The 12,682-nt window shown below is 53.8% G+C and overlaps 1 protein-coding gene across 3 annotated transcripts in view; it reads right to left on the bottom strand.

Annotated features, from left to right (window-relative positions):
- The window catches only part of SLIT1 (slit guidance ligand 1), a 170,029-nt gene that overhangs the window by 32,249 nt on the left and 125,098 nt on the right, over positions 1–12,682 (bottom strand). For all 3 annotated transcript variants that reach the window (XM_069568051.1, XM_069568052.1, XM_069568053.1), the window contains 9 exons: positions 10,237–10,400; positions 9,582–9,605; positions 9,301–9,445; positions 8,600–8,674; positions 8,311–8,454; positions 5,353–5,496; positions 4,911–5,077; positions 3,340–3,472; positions 2,269–2,337 (listed from right to left, as the gene is read on the bottom strand). In XM_069568051.1, coding sequence (XP_069424152.1) covers positions 2,269–2,337; positions 3,340–3,472; positions 4,911–5,077; positions 5,353–5,496; positions 8,311–8,454; positions 8,600–8,674; positions 9,301–9,445; positions 9,582–9,605; positions 10,237–10,400 — 1,065 coding nt within the window. The remainder of the gene's footprint in view (positions 1–2,268; positions 2,338–3,339; positions 3,473–4,910; positions 5,078–5,352; positions 5,497–8,310; positions 8,455–8,599; positions 8,675–9,300; positions 9,446–9,581; positions 9,606–10,236; positions 10,401–12,682) is intronic.

Here is a 12,682-nt window from a genome sequence, read left to right on the forward strand (position 1 = left end):
TAAATGTGCTCTGAGTGACCCTGCAGTGCTGACCCTATTGACCACCCTCTTCTCAAGTCTCTCCTCCGACTCCAGTCTTCACGCACTCCCCCTTACCGCTCAGGTGCGCTGCTTTCTCACCCACCCCTAAGGGATGGTCTTCACTAAGCCCTGTTCTTGCTCTTCCTCTTCCTTTAGTCCTTCAGCCCTGCCGGGTGCTCCTGGATTCCCTCCCCATCGGGCGCAGATGGTGTCCTCCTCTGTGGTCGCAGCCAGACCTCTCTTTCCCCGTGATAAGGACGTGCTGGTATTTCAGACCCAACAGGCAGTTTCATAGTACTAACTGCCTTGACATTAGTCCCCTCTCCCTCCCTTCCTCTTCAAGCATATCCACATCACTAGTGAAGCTGCCTCAAATTAGACCAAAAAGTGCTGTCTCTCTCTGTCAGCCACTGCTGCTGCTGCTGCTGCTAAATCGCTTCAGTTGTGTCCGACTCTGGGCAACCCCACGGACGGCAGCCCACCAGGCTCCCCCGTCCCTGGGATTCTCCAGGCAAGAACGCTGGAGTGGGTTGCCATTTCCTTCTCCAATGCATGAAAGTGAAAAGTAAAAGTGAAGTCGCTCAGTTGTGTCCGACTCTTCACAACCCCAGGGACGGCAGCCTATCAGGCTCTTCCGTCCATGGGATTTTCCAGGCAAGAGTACTGGAGTGGGGCGCCATCGCCTCTGTTGTCAGCCACAAAGCACTCTACCTACCATCTTCACCTCGCCACTGGAACAATCACTCAAAACACAATGGCTAGGTCATTAGCAAAGACAGAAAAAACGGGAGTGTCAAAATTCTGTTAAGCCAGTGCCACTCCACGTGAACTGAATGTCCCCAAACAAGGGGCCTGTGCCAAAACGCAATCACCTGTGGGCCTTCCTCGTGGCTCACACGGTAAAGAATTGGCCTGCAATGTGGGAGACCTGGGTTTGACCCCTGGGTTGGGAAGAGTCCCTGGAGGAGGGCATGGCAATCCACTCCAGTACTCTTGCCTGGAGAATCCCCAAGGACAGAGGAGCCTGGCAGGCTACAGTTCATGGGGTTGTAAAGACTCGGATGTGACTAAGCACAACACGATACTAAACACACAACTTAATTTAGCTAACATTTTTTCCATAGCAATACTTTCCCAATGAAGGAAGAAACTGTGTTGATAAAAATGCTGATGCAAGTTCTTTATCTAATTGCAGGCACATTACAAAGAGCTCTCAAGCTGCCATTGACCCACAGACAACACTTTGAGTAGCAGTGCTCCAAGGCACTTAAGATGAAATATTCTCTGGGCTTCTTTTTGACGGAATCTGGCCAATGGGCAGACAAAGACAATCGAAGTGAGCTGTTAATCAAGCTGGAAGGCTAAGAGGAGCTAAACTTATTCTGAGGTTTACTCTGTACATTTTCATGAAGTAGAAAGGTCAAAGGTGGAAATAACAGAATAGTAGATGTTAGCCTAAAGAAAAAGTTAGTTACAGATGCGTATTTGAGGCTGCTGTATCTCATATTTGGTTTGGAAGCCAAGGTTGGATCAAGAAGTTTTCCATAACTCTCTACTTCTGCTCTGGCTCCTACCTTTGCAAGGATAACCCTCATTAATAGTAATTATCAGCCTCAAGGGGCACTTCGGGGGATGGTGTGGGCAGAAGGAGACCCAGTCCAACCCCAGCCAGGAACAATGCAATTCCCAAGAATGGCCACTAGGTGGCAAAACAGGTCTATGCACAGATGTTCCCAACAGGATGCTGTGAAATTAAAAAACGGATCAGTACCAGATAGGGAACATAGCCAATATTTATAATAACTATAAATAGAGTATATTCTTTAAAAATTGTGAATCACTATATTGTACACTTGTAACATATACTATTGTACATGAACTATGTGAAGTGAAGTGAAAGTCGTTCAGTCGTATTTGACTCTTTGCAGCCCCATGGCCTATACAGTCCATGGAATTCTCCAGGCCAGAACACTGGAGTGGGTCGGATTTCCCTTCTCCAGGGGATCTTCCCAACCCAGGTTTGGGAGATCAAACCCAGGTCTCCCACATTGCAAGCGGGTTCTTTACCAGCTGAGCCACAAGGAAAGCCAAGAATACATAAACTATACTTCAATTAAAAAAAAGAAAGAAAGAAAGAAAAAATGGGTCAACCAGAATGGAGTCTGTAGGGAATTCCAGGAAAGCTGGAGCAATAATAGCTAGATTCCAATGGCCCTCCTGTCCTCTGAGACGGGCCAGGATACTCACACAAGCTGCAGGTACTTGAAGGTGGACAGCTGTGCTGGCACCAGCGTGAACTGGTTCCCATCCAGGTAGCTACAGGAGAGAACAGCGCAGTTAGTGCAGCCGCCTCAGCCTCAAGCAGAGTCCAGCACTGCGAGAACCTTCCCCTGCAGCCAGGGCCTTCTCACCCATGTCCTTTCCTACCTATGGACTACACAATTGGCCCTGAATCATTAACTGGAGGAGAAAATACAGGCCATCTGGGAAGGTGCCACCAAAATCTTGGTAAAAGCCACAGACACATGAAGCCTCCTGTGGCTTCCTTCCTGAGCCCCTGCCTGGCCCCCTCAGCATCCTCCCTGTCAGTCGGCACCACAGGCTCAACCTGGGACCCTCTGCCTTTCGCTCTCTCCTCTCCAATCTTTCCAGCCAAATAGGTCTGACTGGCATGTTAATACCCACCTGCCAGCCCGCAGCAGCACGCAGGGCCCTCCCTCTGTCTGCTGGTGAGGTGCCTGAGGCTGGTCCCAGACCCCAACACTCCCAGACCTGAGTTCTGTGTTTTCACAACCACCTGGACTTCCCCTGACTCCATCAGCGCCACACTGCATGCTCCTAAACCATCCAGGCTCAGGACGCTAACAGGAACCTCCACCTCCCTCTGCAGCCAGTTCTGTGACTGACTGAGCTTCTCCCACCCCCTGGTCTCTCATCGTTCCCTTTTGTTCCATTTTCACATGCCCCTCCCTGACTGCACCAGCCCCCAGGCTTGGGCTCCTGCAGCAGCTTTCTCCTGTTCTCCACACCTGGGCCTCCATTCTGCTTCTTACTACATACACCACCACCCAACCACTGTCCTTAAAGCCCAGGCGCTAAACTTGTCAAGTTTCCCAGGGCTCCCCTTGTCTACAGGGCAGAGCTTGGGATTCAAGATGCTGTGACCTGCCCTCCCACCCCCACGACCACCAGCCATCGAAAAGCTGACCTGAGGTCCTGGAGCTGCAGCCCCACCGAAAGCAGCCCTTAGGATGCCTTGTCTACCCTCCAGAGGTCCTGGTCACCCTCTCCTCCTGCCAGCAGGCGGGGGCTACTCACAGTTCTGTGACATTCTTGGGGATGCCCTTGGGCAGGGTCTGGAGGTGCTTGTTGCTGCATCGAACCACAGTGTCCAGGCAGGCACACTCCTGGGGGCACTGCGGGCGGGGCAGGCAGCCCCCCTCCTCCTGGCCTAGGGAGGAAGGTGAGGAGCCACGTCTGGGAGGGGACAGGCCTCCTCAGGGCCTCATGCAGCCAGCGCCCCGCTTCAGGGCGCCTCGGAACAGAGGCCTCTTGCTGACACTGCGTTGTGCACCAGTCAGCCCTCTCTTGGCTGCAGTCCTCCTCCACCACGGCCAAAGCCCCTTGGATCTGTTTTGAGGTTGGAATTGGTCTTGGGTTCACCGCTTCCACCTTAGACCTAAGATGGACCCGGGCACAGCAGCGAAGGGGGATGGTGGCCACATCATTTCTTGAGCACCTACTGTGTGCCAGACACTGTACCAATATAATTTCTTTAATGATGTGGTAAACGGGGACCACCATTGCTCCTAGAATGTGAGCATCGTGGGGACGGAGACCTGTGTCCCTTTCTTCTTCTCTAGTCACTGAAGGGGCCCAGCACTGAGAGCAGGGCCTGGCCCATATCAGCCTCCAGACAGGTCAGTTGAATGAAGGAATGAAGGACTTTCTACCTTACTGAGATTGGGAGAGGTTAAATAGCTTGCTCAGGTCAGGAGGTTGATCAGAGGCAACATGGAGTCTGTACCCAGGTCTGGCTGGCCCAGAATCTCAGCCCCCTCTATCCCAACATCCTTCACAGATTCACTCATGTATTGAATAAACAGTACTGAGCACCCTCTGTGTTCCTTCCTTCCTCTGCTTGAGTGTAGGACGGACGATAAGGACACCAGGGTCCCAGGAAGCAGACTGGAAAGGGGATAGGAGGTGCTGAGAAAGGTGGGGAGAAGCCAGGAGGCTGAAGCTGAAGGCAGGCGGAGAAATCCCCAGAGCCGGGGCTCCTGAACACAGACAGCTGGGCCAAGACAAGACCTTGCCCTGTCACTTTGGGTAAAAATCTGCTTCCTACAGTTGCCTCTGTATATGGTGCTCTGGAGGGGGAGGCGGGGGATGGAGGGATAGGCTGGATTCTGTGCGTGTAGGGAAAGCAGGACATGACCCCGGGAGAGAGATCGAGGACTCAGGGAAAAGACAATCCTGACACAGGAAGTGACCCAAGGACGGAGGGTGGGGCCCCTAAGAGAGTCGGGGTGGGTGCTGCACAAGCTGAAGCCACGGTCTGGAGCCCTCAGGAACAGCTAGGAGGCAGGTCTCTGGGTTAAACTTACTTAAAGACATTACACTAAGATGTTAACTATGATTTTCTCTGAGTGACCAGCTAATAGGTAACATTTATGCCCTTCCTTTGTCTGTATTTCCCCATTTTTTTAAAACAGCAAGCCCACCATCGTTCTTATAATCACACCGGAGACCCCACCAGGCTGAGGCAGGCGCAGGACTGAGTGGGTGTCCTGCTCCTCGCCCCTCCCCTCCCCAGGGGACCCCTCCTCTCTGGGGCACGACCACGCCCGATCCCCCCACCACCCGGGGGGGGGGTGCCCACGCATTACCTTCTTCACACCTGAAGTCGGGGGAGGCCACGTCCTGCAGGGGAATCTGCCGCAAGAAGTCTGGGTTCTGGCACCGCGGGTTCCCCGTCACGATCTTCCTCTTGCGCAGCCAGTCGCCCAGCCACGCCAGCTGGCAGTTGCAGTTGAAAGGGTTGGCCAGAAGGTTTCTGGAAGAGGCGAGTGGTGTGACCCCAAAAGCCGCCCCGCGAGACTCAGCTGTCCCAGCAAAGCCGGCTCCCGCCTGCCACTTGCTGGCCACACGGTCGCCCAGGGCCACCAGCAGCGCCTAGGAGGTGGCACGTTAACGCGTAAGGACCCAAACGCCTGAGTCCTTCACAGTAACCGCAGAAGACCGTCCATGCCCTGCAGACAGGACGAGTGGCCGGGGCTCCAGGGTTCAGCCCGGCCCGCGCCGGCCCTGAGCCCTCCGAGCCGCACTTACAGCGTGGAGAGGGCCTGGAGCGTGTCGAAGGCTCCCGGGGAGATGGTGGCGATCTGGTTGTCGTAGAGCGAGAGGAGGCGCACGTTGCGCAGGCCCGTGAAGCTGTCGTTGTGGATGCAGCTGATGCGGTTGTTCCTTAGCATCCTAGGGCCGGGAGAGGTGCGGGAGCGGGCGCTGTGCCGCACGGCCATCCGCCTGCCCTGTGCTTGGGCCACCAGCGGCCAATTCACAAGTTCCCTTCCGGGGACGCTGAGCCACAGAGAGGAGAGCCCGGCGCCACACCAGCGCTCCTCTCCCGGCCTGCCGGCCTCTGAGATGCCTGCCTCTCCACCCTGCCCACACGGGCCCCCTATGCTGACGACCATCACCTTCATCCCCGGGTGCCCACAGCCTCCCCAACCTCCAGGCCACGCACCACGGTCAACACCTGAGACTTGCCTGAAACTTAAACCCGGCCATGTCACTCTCCAGCCTAAAGCCCACAGCAGCCTCTAAATTGTGCACAGAATCCTGTTTAAACTCTTTACTACCCAGCCCCAGACCAGCACCTGCCCACCTCCCCAGGGCAGGTCACACTCTCCACCTCTCTGTCCTCCAGGCTTGCTGCCCAGGCTGGCATCCCCACATCTTTCCCCAGCTATGCTCTCCTTCCAGAACAACCTTCTTCCTCATTTATAGCTGCAAAAGTCTCTGTTTGTCCTTGAACACCTGACTCTATTCCCTTTCCCACACAAAAACTAAAATCAAGCCTGACATAAAATAGGCAATTCACAAAAGAAGTTGAATGGTTTAAATTAAAGTGGATGTACTAGGTGAGGGAGATTGAAAGGCACAAACTTCTGCTATAAAATAAATGAATCATGAGCATGAATGGGCAGAAATAAAGTTTATGAACATTCATTGAAAAATGTTCAAACTTACTAGTAATCAAGGGCATTTAACTGATATTGCATCTTTGCCTGCCAAATTATAAAATCATTAAAAACATAATAATAATAACAATAAGGCCCAGGTTGGCAAGAGGGTACGAGGATGGGCACCTTCATGACAGCTGGCAGGAGAACTACTGGGGACCTCCTGGAAGTGTGCCTGGTGAGATGTACCAGGAACCCTAGCCCGGCCCTCTGTGCTTTCACCCAGCAGGTCTAGCTTTAGGGGTTTATCTCTAAGGTAATAATTCCTAATGGGCATAGAATTTCATGACGAAGACATTAATCACAGCATTGCTTGTAATAAAATTAGAATTAGCCTTAATCTCTAATAATTATGTAGCTCCTTTGTCCATGGGGATTCTCCAGGAAAGAAAACTGGAGTGGATTGCCATGCCTTTCTCCAGGGGATCTTCCAGACCCAGGGATCGAACCCAGGTCTCCCACATTGCAGGCAGAGCCTTTACCGTCTGAGCCACCAGGGAAGCCCTATGTAATATATATAATCATTCAAAAGAAATCACAACGATGCTCACATTATGTTTAAGGGAAAAAAAAGATTACTAAATAAAATGTATTCAAGGATTTCATTAAGATATATCTGTATGTTTGCATGCATGTATGTGGGTGTATGTCTGTATGCATGTACGTACACGTGTGTGTGTGTCAATAATTACCCGTGACCAGCGGAGGGGTTATGGGCACTCCTTTTCCTGTGCCTGCACCATTCCTGCAGGCTCTGTCCAGCACCAGCCCTTCCTCTCTCCTCTGTCTACTCCAAGTCTTCCTTGGAAAGAACTCAAGTGATAGTTGAATGCCCATGGCACCCTCTCTCAAGGAATACTGCATGCGTGTTCAGTTGTTCAGTCGTGTCCAACTCTTTGCGACCCCATGGACTGTGGCCCACCAGGCTCCTCTGTCCATAGGATTTCCCAGGCCAGAGTACTGGAGTGGATGCCATTTCCTACTCCGGGGGATATTCCTGACCCATGTATTGAACCTGTGTCTCCTGGACCTGCATTAGCAGGCAGATTCTTTACCACTGAGCCATGTGGGCCCTTTAAGAATTTGTAGGCACGTATAAGAAAGAACAAGGCAGCCCTCTATGAAGAACCTGCCACACCAGTGGAAAAAAAAAAAAAAGCTGCAAAACACAGTGCAGAATAAAACCTTTTGTAAAACAGACAAATAAAAATCCACAGGGAATCCTCTCATGTATTTGTTTACCTTACATAAACTCCATGACACGTGCTCAGAAAACACGTGCCTTACTGCCGTCTGAGATTTAAATCCAGGCAGGTGGCTTCTAGAGGTGTTGTCCACATGGTAGACATTACCCACATGCGACCATTTAGATTTAAATTAATTAAAATGAAATGAAATTCAAAAGTCAGTGCCTCTATAGCCGTGTCCACGTGTCAAGTGCTCCCCAGACATGTGTGGCTCCCAGACTGGACGGCGCAGATATAGCACATGTCTGCCCTGTGGCGAGTCTGACAAGACAGTACTGTCTCTCGGATGCGCTGAAGGGCTACACGATCCCCTGAAGAGCTGGTGCTGCCTGGACCGAGAGAGGTGCTCCCTGCAGAGTCGCGGAGGAGTGGCTGGTTCCCGACGTCTGGAGAGCTCTGCCTGGGCTCTGGGTCATGGTGTCCCAGACTCCCACCTACACCCGCTTGAGTCACCTCTGTGCCATGTCCCTGCCTCTGTAGCACCGGCCACTCCTGAACTAAACAGATGTGCTGTGATATCGCAGCCTGACCGCAGGGCAATGACAGGACGTCCCCATTCCCTCACCTGCCATGAACCCCACACCCCAGGGAACAAGAAGACAGGCCTCGTGCCACAGTGACCGGCATCTGATGACTTGGTACGCTTCAGCCGGGGTCCCGGCCACAGCCCCTCAACTGCTGCAACCTGGGGCTAGGGTAGAGACACCCCCTCACTCTTCCCTGCCCTTTAACGCAGGTGCCCACGCTGTGACTTGGCCTCTGATCCTGCCCCCCCTGCTCCCTGGCTGCACACTCACAGCGTTCTCAGGCCGTCCAAGCCCCGGAACATGCCGCTCCGGATGGACTCCAGTTGGTTGGCGGTCAGGTGCAGCTCGCTCACTGAGGCTGCGCCCTCAAAGGTCCCGTCTTCAATCTCCGACACCTTGTTGTTGCTCAGATTGCTGGGAGAGGATTGTGGAGTTCAGGACTCCCCTCCCTGCACCCAGTCCCCATGCATAGAGCCCTGACCCCGATGAGGTCTGAGGATTTCCCTTCCCCATCCTGCCCAGCCTCCTGACTGCACCTTCCCGCCAAAGGGTAACTCACATTTTCTTCAGATGGGTGAGTTTTTTAAACATCCCGGTGGCCTCCAGGATGGAAATCTCATTGTTGTTTAATCGTCTGTAAGAGGCAACGAAGGGAACTTATACATCCATAAAGGACAGACATTAAAGTATCTTCCAAACTGAGATTATTTGGGACTCAAACAAAGGGGACTCCTGGAAGAATTTCTCTGGCCGAGCGAATTGATCCTATTTCAAAGGAAGTTTGGGCCAAGTGCTGGGGGGTACAAGGGGGATAATTTTAACATGAAGAATGCCATGAAATGTACATATGTAAATAACAGGCGTGTATAGGTATCCACACACATGCATAGACATGTGCACAGATCTATATTTTTAGAGAAAGAACAATAAAAGAATGGCTTAGACTACAACTTGAGCTAATGGAATCAGGTCCCCACAAAGAAAGCAAAAGCATGGCTGAGAGAAGCTGCCCTGGTTCAGGCTGGTGACCTGCTCTGGGGCCCAGAGACTGCCCTGGGCGGGGGTGAGGGGAGTGTGTAGGACTGGGAGTCAGGGCACAGGGGCCACCCCCTGCCGGAGCCAGCAGCTGGCATGCTCCTGGGGTGGGCTCTCCAGTGGTCCCCAAATAGAGCTGCAGCAGAGGAAAACCTAGAAAAGGCCCAGGAGGGTCAGTGGGAGCTGGGGGGCAGCTGAGGGTGTGGGGCGGCTGGAGACCCTCACAGCTCAGCCGTGGCCTGGGGTACGCGCTCAGGGATCTTGGTGAGCTTCAGGCTGGAGCACTCCACCATGCTGGCCTCGCAGCGGCACTTGTGGGGACAGACCATGTCGCTATTGCACTCGCTGCTCAGCTGGTAATCCTCAGTGCCTGCGGTGAGAGGCGGAGGCTGGGGGCAGAGGGGCTGCCAGCAGCCCTGCCCTGCCCACCCTGGCCTGCCCGCCCCAGCCCCCTGCCCACCCACTGGCACCATCCCACCCGGGCTGGCCTTGGTGGCCCCTCCTACCTGGAATGAAGTACTGCTCTTTGGCTGAAGAGAGAAGGAGAAACACTATGATGCTGGGATTGTCCAGGACATGCAGGAACAGCCCAGGCCCCCACCCTGCTGCCCAGCAGAAGCCACCCCAGGAACCAGGCTAGGGTCGCAAATCAAGGCCCTGGAGCCCACCCGCCCAGCTCCTGTGTGCAGGTCTTGCTGCTGAGCACGGATGTTCCTTGCCCAGACTGATGGGAATGGGGATGGTACCGCCCTAAGTAAACCCCCCCCAGGGAGCCCCGAAACCACGACAAAGTTCACAGGTGCAAATGGATAGCATTTGGGCTCAGAGGCTGACCCCCTGCCACCCCAGAGCCTGGAGGAGGCAGCCATCTCTCTGAGGAGAGTTCCCAGGCCTCCTGGGTGTTTCCTAAGTCTTGAAAGAGCACTGTCCCGGGAGTAGAGCAACCTAGGTTCTTGCCAGTCCTCCCTGGGGGACCTGCAGCCAGCTCCACCTCCTCCCCCGGCCTCAGTAAGACAAGGGCTGAGAACCTGTAGATCCAAGTCCACAATGTGGGTCCTACACCCTCCAGCATGGGTCCAGAGAGGTCCAGTCACCCTTGTTGGAACCACCCAGGAAACACCTCAGGGTCCCTGAGCAGACTGAAGGCGGGTGAGTGACTACCTGAGCACCGGAACTTCTTGCTTTTGATCTGGCCGATGCGCTTGTTGGCGAGGCGTCGGGGGCTGGCACAGCGGGCCCCACTGGTCTCGATGGGGTTGGAGCGTAGGAAGTCTGCCAGCCACTTGAGGTTACAGTCACAGATGAAGGGGTTCTGGGCCAGATGCCTGTCCAGAGGGGGCAGATTGGGGATGAAAGACAAAGCTGCTCGCTTGTGTTGGTGGCCACCTGGATGGGGCCTTGCTAGCTCATGGTGGGGCCCACCTGCCCCGATGGAGAAGTGCACCTCCTGGGGATACACTGGGGGCGCCCACCCTCTGCCAGAGCCTCACAGTGGGGCCAGACCTCCATCCCCCTGGACCTTCCAGCTGTCCCTTCAAGCCTCACTCTGTCCCCTCTCCTACTTACGTGTCCCTCCCTCTGTCCTGTGACAGGAGTAGAGGCAGGAGTAACCTAGAGACCGGCCAGGGTACCCCTGTCCTTGCAAGAGCGAGATGATGGAATGGGCATTAGAACCCAAGACAGTCAGCATTCAGGGGCCTTTGGGCCCCCGGAGCTATGCATCCTGGACTGTCCCCTCCAGGTGGCCCCAGGCAGCAGCAGTGTCTCCCCCACAGCCTCAGTCAGGAGGGGGTGGTGACCGGGCTGGCAAGGCTGCGCCTGCAGCTGGGATGGGAGGTCTCCAAGTACCTGCTGCAGGTCCCTCAGCTTTCAGTGGAATCTCCATTCCCAGCCCAGGCCATGGGGCTGCCTCCCCTTGACTGTTTTACGGGACGTCTCTTGACACAGGAAACTCAGAAAGCATTGCTGAGTAGCTACTTATTGGGGAACCACTCACATCTTCTCACTGGCTCCCTGCGTTATCAGCAGGATACATGTGGGGAGGGGGCAGCTGACAAGTGACACCAGCTAAGGGCACCCGGGTCACTGTAAGTGACCACAGGGGGGGCTTTCCCTTTGGCCCTAAAGACTCTGCAGGGCTTCCCTGGTGGCTCAGAGGGTAAAGAATCCACCTGCAGTGCGGGAGACCTGGGTCCGATCCCTGTGTGGGAAGATCCCCTGGAGGAGGACATGGCAACCCACTCCAGTATTTTTGCTTGGAGAATCACCATGGACAGAGGAGCCCGGCTGGCCACAGCCCATGGTGTTACAGACAATCGGACATGGCTGAGCAGCATCCTGCAGGCTCAGATCAGCCACTTCTGAACCTCCCAGCAGCCGGCTTGCCCACCTGTGTCGGGGCCAGTGGAGCAGTGCACGCCCTGCTATCTACACCGAGACAGCCAGGGGGAAAGAACCCAGCACTTGTCCTGGCTCCTGTGCCCAAGAGCCAATGCCTCTGCAGTGACCAGCTCAGAGGACGCACCACGCCGCGGCCACTCTCCCTCCGTGTATTGCCATCAGTTCCAGTCGTCTACGTACTGGTCCCTGCTGGGGTGCAGAGCTTTCCAAGCAGAGAGGCGAGCCCTTGCCTAGAACCTGCACCCAACTCAGCTCAGACCTTGGCCACTCTCTCTCCACCCCTCCCTTCCCGGACTCCAGCCTCTGGTCACTGGTCGGGATGCCTGGTGACAGCCTTCCCTGCCAGGTTGTCCCTTCACTCCTCTTTGCAGTGCCTGCCCCCCTTTCCTGCCTGAGTCCTGCCAGACCCCTCCCACGCCTCTGCCTTCTGCTCGATAGTTTGTTTCCTGATTTGAACTGCCAATTTACCCAGAGCTGTGCTTGCTGACTCCCCGGGGCAGAATTTGTAGTTAATCTGAAACACACTAGGATTCCGGGGTTACTCTGGGATTGTTCCTGCTGCCTGTCACATCTGTCTGTACCTTAGTACCCAGCCTCTGCCTGAAAGAATTGCTTGCCTCTATCACAATCTTGGCAGAAAAGTCTGTTTAAAATCAACTCAATTATGTTATTCAAGCATGTATTAAAAATGTTCAAGGGGTGCAGAGTAGAATACATACTTTTTTAAAGACAGGCTATTTGTGTCAAAGGCAGCCTATAAAAATGCAACCACCCACCACGGCAAGTGACTTCTGTATAAAGCTAAGTATTTGACATAAAGTCAAATTTTTAGCAGGTGTAAAGAGAGGGCAGCTGGGGAAAGAAAATGCTCAAGAGGATAAAAGCGTGTTTGGGAAAAAACAATCTTGTTGAAGGCACACCCAGAAATAGGCTGCACAAGCTGCCCAACAGTTCTTTTCATGGACATTTCTGAAAGTAGAAGATACAGGGGAAAACTGATTCCTGGTCTCTTTCTTGGATTATGCATTAAGCTGTCACAACTGAAAATCTTTGGGGCAGACACTCAATATCATTAGTCAAATTAAACCCACAATGAACTACCATTTCACACCTACTAGAATGGCTATAATCATAAAGAAAATCAATACCAAGTGTGGGCAAGGATGTAGAGAAATGGGAACCTTCATAACATTGCTGGTGGGAATGG

Source organism: Ovis canadensis, chromosome 22 (assembly GCF_042477335.2).
Source record: "Ovis canadensis isolate MfBH-ARS-UI-01 breed Bighorn chromosome 22, ARS-UI_OviCan_v2, whole genome shotgun sequence".
In the NCBI taxonomy this organism is placed as follows: Eukaryota; Metazoa; Chordata; class Mammalia; order Artiodactyla; family Bovidae; genus Ovis; species Ovis canadensis.